The sequence below is a fragment of the Condylura cristata genome, unplaced genomic scaffold (genome assembly GCF_000260355.1).
Source record: "Condylura cristata isolate star-nosed mole 26May11 unplaced genomic scaffold, ConCri1.0 scaffold00073, whole genome shotgun sequence".
Classification (NCBI taxonomy): Eukaryota; Metazoa; Chordata; class Mammalia; order Eulipotyphla; family Talpidae; genus Condylura; species Condylura cristata.
In genome coordinates, this window is record NW_004567174.1 from 223,527 (window position 1) to 226,519 (window position 2,993).

The 2,993-nt window shown below is 69.4% G+C and overlaps 1 protein-coding gene across 1 annotated transcript in view; it reads left to right on the forward strand.

Annotated features, from left to right (window-relative positions):
* The window catches only part of LOC101632316 (complement receptor type 1-like), a 48,691-nt gene that overhangs the window by 34,700 nt on the left and 10,998 nt on the right, over positions 1–2,993 (forward strand). Inside the window, exons 7-9 of the mRNA XM_012734809.1 lie at positions 54–153; positions 720–805; positions 1,713–2,117. Coding sequence (XP_012590263.1) covers positions 54–153; positions 720–805; positions 1,713–2,117 — 591 coding nt within the window. The remainder of the gene's footprint in view (positions 1–53; positions 154–719; positions 806–1,712; positions 2,118–2,993) is intronic.

Sequence of the window (2,993 nt, forward strand, 5' to 3'; positions counted from 1 at the left end):
CCCCCACACCCTGCAGGTCGCCCACACCCTGCCCTGCCCCTGCTTCGGCACAGGCAAGCCCTGCACTAACCCCCCGGACCTGCAGAACGGCAGGATGGTCATAGACAGAGACACCAGATTCGGGTCCACGATCACCTACACCTGCAACGAGGGGTGAGTGGGGGTGCGCCGATCCCGCCCGGCCGCGGAAGGCGGGGAGCCAGCGCGAGGAGGCCCGAATGCAGCCACCGCACTCCCGGGGCCTAAGCGCTCGCTTGCCCCGTGAGGCGGGGTCACACGGGGCGGGGTGCCCCGTCAGTACCCGGCCGTGCATTCGACCCCGCGGCCTCGAGAAGCAAGTGGACCGGACACCCCAGGAGGGTTGGGCAGGCGCCTCGGGGCGGGGAGGCGATGGGGAGACGAGGGTGTTGCGGTCCCGGGGTGGCACGCCTGGGCTTGGCCTCGGGGGCACACTGGCTTCGGGAACACGCAGGGGAGACCGCCCCCCTTAACGCTGGCGTTTCACCCCTCCTCCTACCGAACCCCTCCGCGCCCCGCACCCCGCCCACAGCCTCCGGGCGGCCAGCACTGGCCGGCACTTGACTGCAGACATTTGCGCTTGTGAAACGCTTGCGCGCGGGCGGGGGCGGGGGGACACCCCGACAGGGAGACCCGCTGGGGGCCCCCACGCCCTCCGGGGGCGCTGCAGATAGCCCGGGGCGCCTGTTCCTCGCCTCCAGGTTTCGCCTCATCGGGCAGTCCTCCAGCACATGTAGCCTCTCGGGGGACGGCGTCGCGTGGGACAACGAGCCCCCTCTCTGTGAGAGTGAGTTGAGAGGTGTCTGCCAGGCCCCGGGGGGGCCCCGCCCCGCCGCGCCCTGGTCTGTCCTGCGGGGTGTCGCGAGATGGGTCAGGCACCGGCCGGAGTTCCGCCTGGTCCTGGGGGACACCGCCCTAAGTTGGGGGTCTCCACAAGTCGGGGTCTCCAAGCCTGATTTTCCCTTCAACCCGTGAGGCGCCCCGATGCCCCCAGCCCCCCGCGGCGCCCGAGCTCAGGGCGCCTGGTGTTTCTGGCCCCCCTTGTGGCCACCCAGGCCGGGCGCGTCCTGTTTTGTACCTTCCGGAGGGACCCACAGGGGGGTGCACCCCGCCCTGGGCCTTACTGGGGCGCGTCCACACCGCCCTCGGGTTTCCGGAGCACACACCTGCCCCGGCCTTCCCTTTCCTGCGCGGGTGTCTGTCTCTCTCACGCGTTTAGGGCTTTTTTTTTCCTTTGCAATGTTTATTTTTTTTATTCTATTAGTTTATTTTTACATATCTTTGTGCCTTTTCCCATCTCAGTTGCAATCCCCGCGGCTTCCCATCACCAGGTCACCCGTGTGCCATCACCCTAGTCCAGGGCATTTCTCCCCTCCCCCCCACGTTCGTTCAGGGCCTTTTTATTTTACTTTCTAAAGCAACATCAGTTAAAACAGACACGGAAGCGGGCAGTAACATGAGAAAGCGTAGAGAGTTGTGGGCAAGCAGCGGGTGGTCACGTTGCCACAGACCGCCGCCCGGAAGCGCGGGGTCATATTAACAAAGGTCTATGCCAGGGGAGCGTTGGGAGGAGAGCAGAGCTCGCCGCGGTCGCTGTGACTCCACGGCTCGCCGGCGGGGGTGGAGGTGGACACGGAGTGCCCTGCCTGGTGTCCGGCCGCCGGTGACCCTGTTCCCTGACCACGCCCCCCCAGGTATCCCTTGCGGGCCGCCCCCGAGCATCGCCAACGGACGCTTCACGAGCTCGAGCCTCGATTACTTCCCCTACGGGTCGGTGGTCACCTACCAATGCCTCCGCAGCGTGTCGGACTGGAGGACGCCGCCCCTGAGCCTGGTGGGCCCCAGGACCATCTACTGCACCAGCACCGACGGCCACACGGGCGTCTGGAGCGGCCCCGCCCCCCACTGCCTGCCGCCCCGCTCCTGCTCGCCCCCCACCCTGGGCCCGGGGCTCTGGGTGTCCTCGAACAGGAGCCTGTTCAACGTGGGGGACACGGTGACCGTGCAGTGCCTGCCGGGCTTCATCCCCAAGGGGCCGACGCAGGTGCGCTGTGAGCCACAGAACCGCTGGGGCCCGCAGCTGCCCACGTGCTCCAGGGGTGAGTCCCCAGCTGGGGGGCGGGGTGTCTGGGGGGTCCTCGGGGAGTGGGGTCGCCAGGAAGACAAACCTGGGTGAAGTAGTGTCCAGTGGGTGGGCGCAGCCCAGCGGGACCTTCCCTGGGGAGCGAGGGCTCCGGCGGCCAAGGCGGGGTCCTGGGGACCCCCGGGAGGTTCTGGGCTCTGGCGCGTCAGGTGCGCTGGCAAGGGCTCCCCCTGCTCTGGCCGCCTCGGAAACAGCTCCCCGGGCAGCCTGGCCCAGGGCCCCGCTGAGCCCAGACACGGAGCGGTGTCCAGGGGCCCGGGCCGAGCTGTCCCCTCGCGTCAGAGGACCTGCTGGCCATCTCTGGCCCCCGCGTGCCTGTCCCACGCCGCCTGCCCTGGGTCACTCGCATCTGAAGCTGGAGGGGGCCGGCCTGGCTGAGCCAGCATCACCCCTCACCCTGGCTGAGGCAAATGGGAGGTGGACAGCGGGTGTCCAGGCCTGAGCGGACCCCGAGTGCCCCCACACCCTACGGCGTGCTTCGGGGACTCTGTCCCCAGGCACGTGGCCTGGCTCCCCTGGGGCCTTCACTCTCCCTACCCACACCCAGGGCAGCCCGAGGGGCCACTTGTGGGGCGCCGGTCACCCCCACCCAGCCCCAGGAGGTGTCGAGACTGTGAGGAACAGAAGGGCTGCCTCTAGAAGTGGGGGCCCCAGGAAGCCGGGCCCGGGCCGCGGCAGCTCTGGCCTGGGCCTGGCGGGGCCGGGCCCTGGCACCGGGGGAGGACGGCCGCGGGGCTCCCGCCACTGAGGCATGGGTTGGCTGGGCCCGAGTCCCGGTCAGCTCTCTGGCCTGCACGGCTGTGCCCCCACACCCCCACGGCAGGGGCGCCAG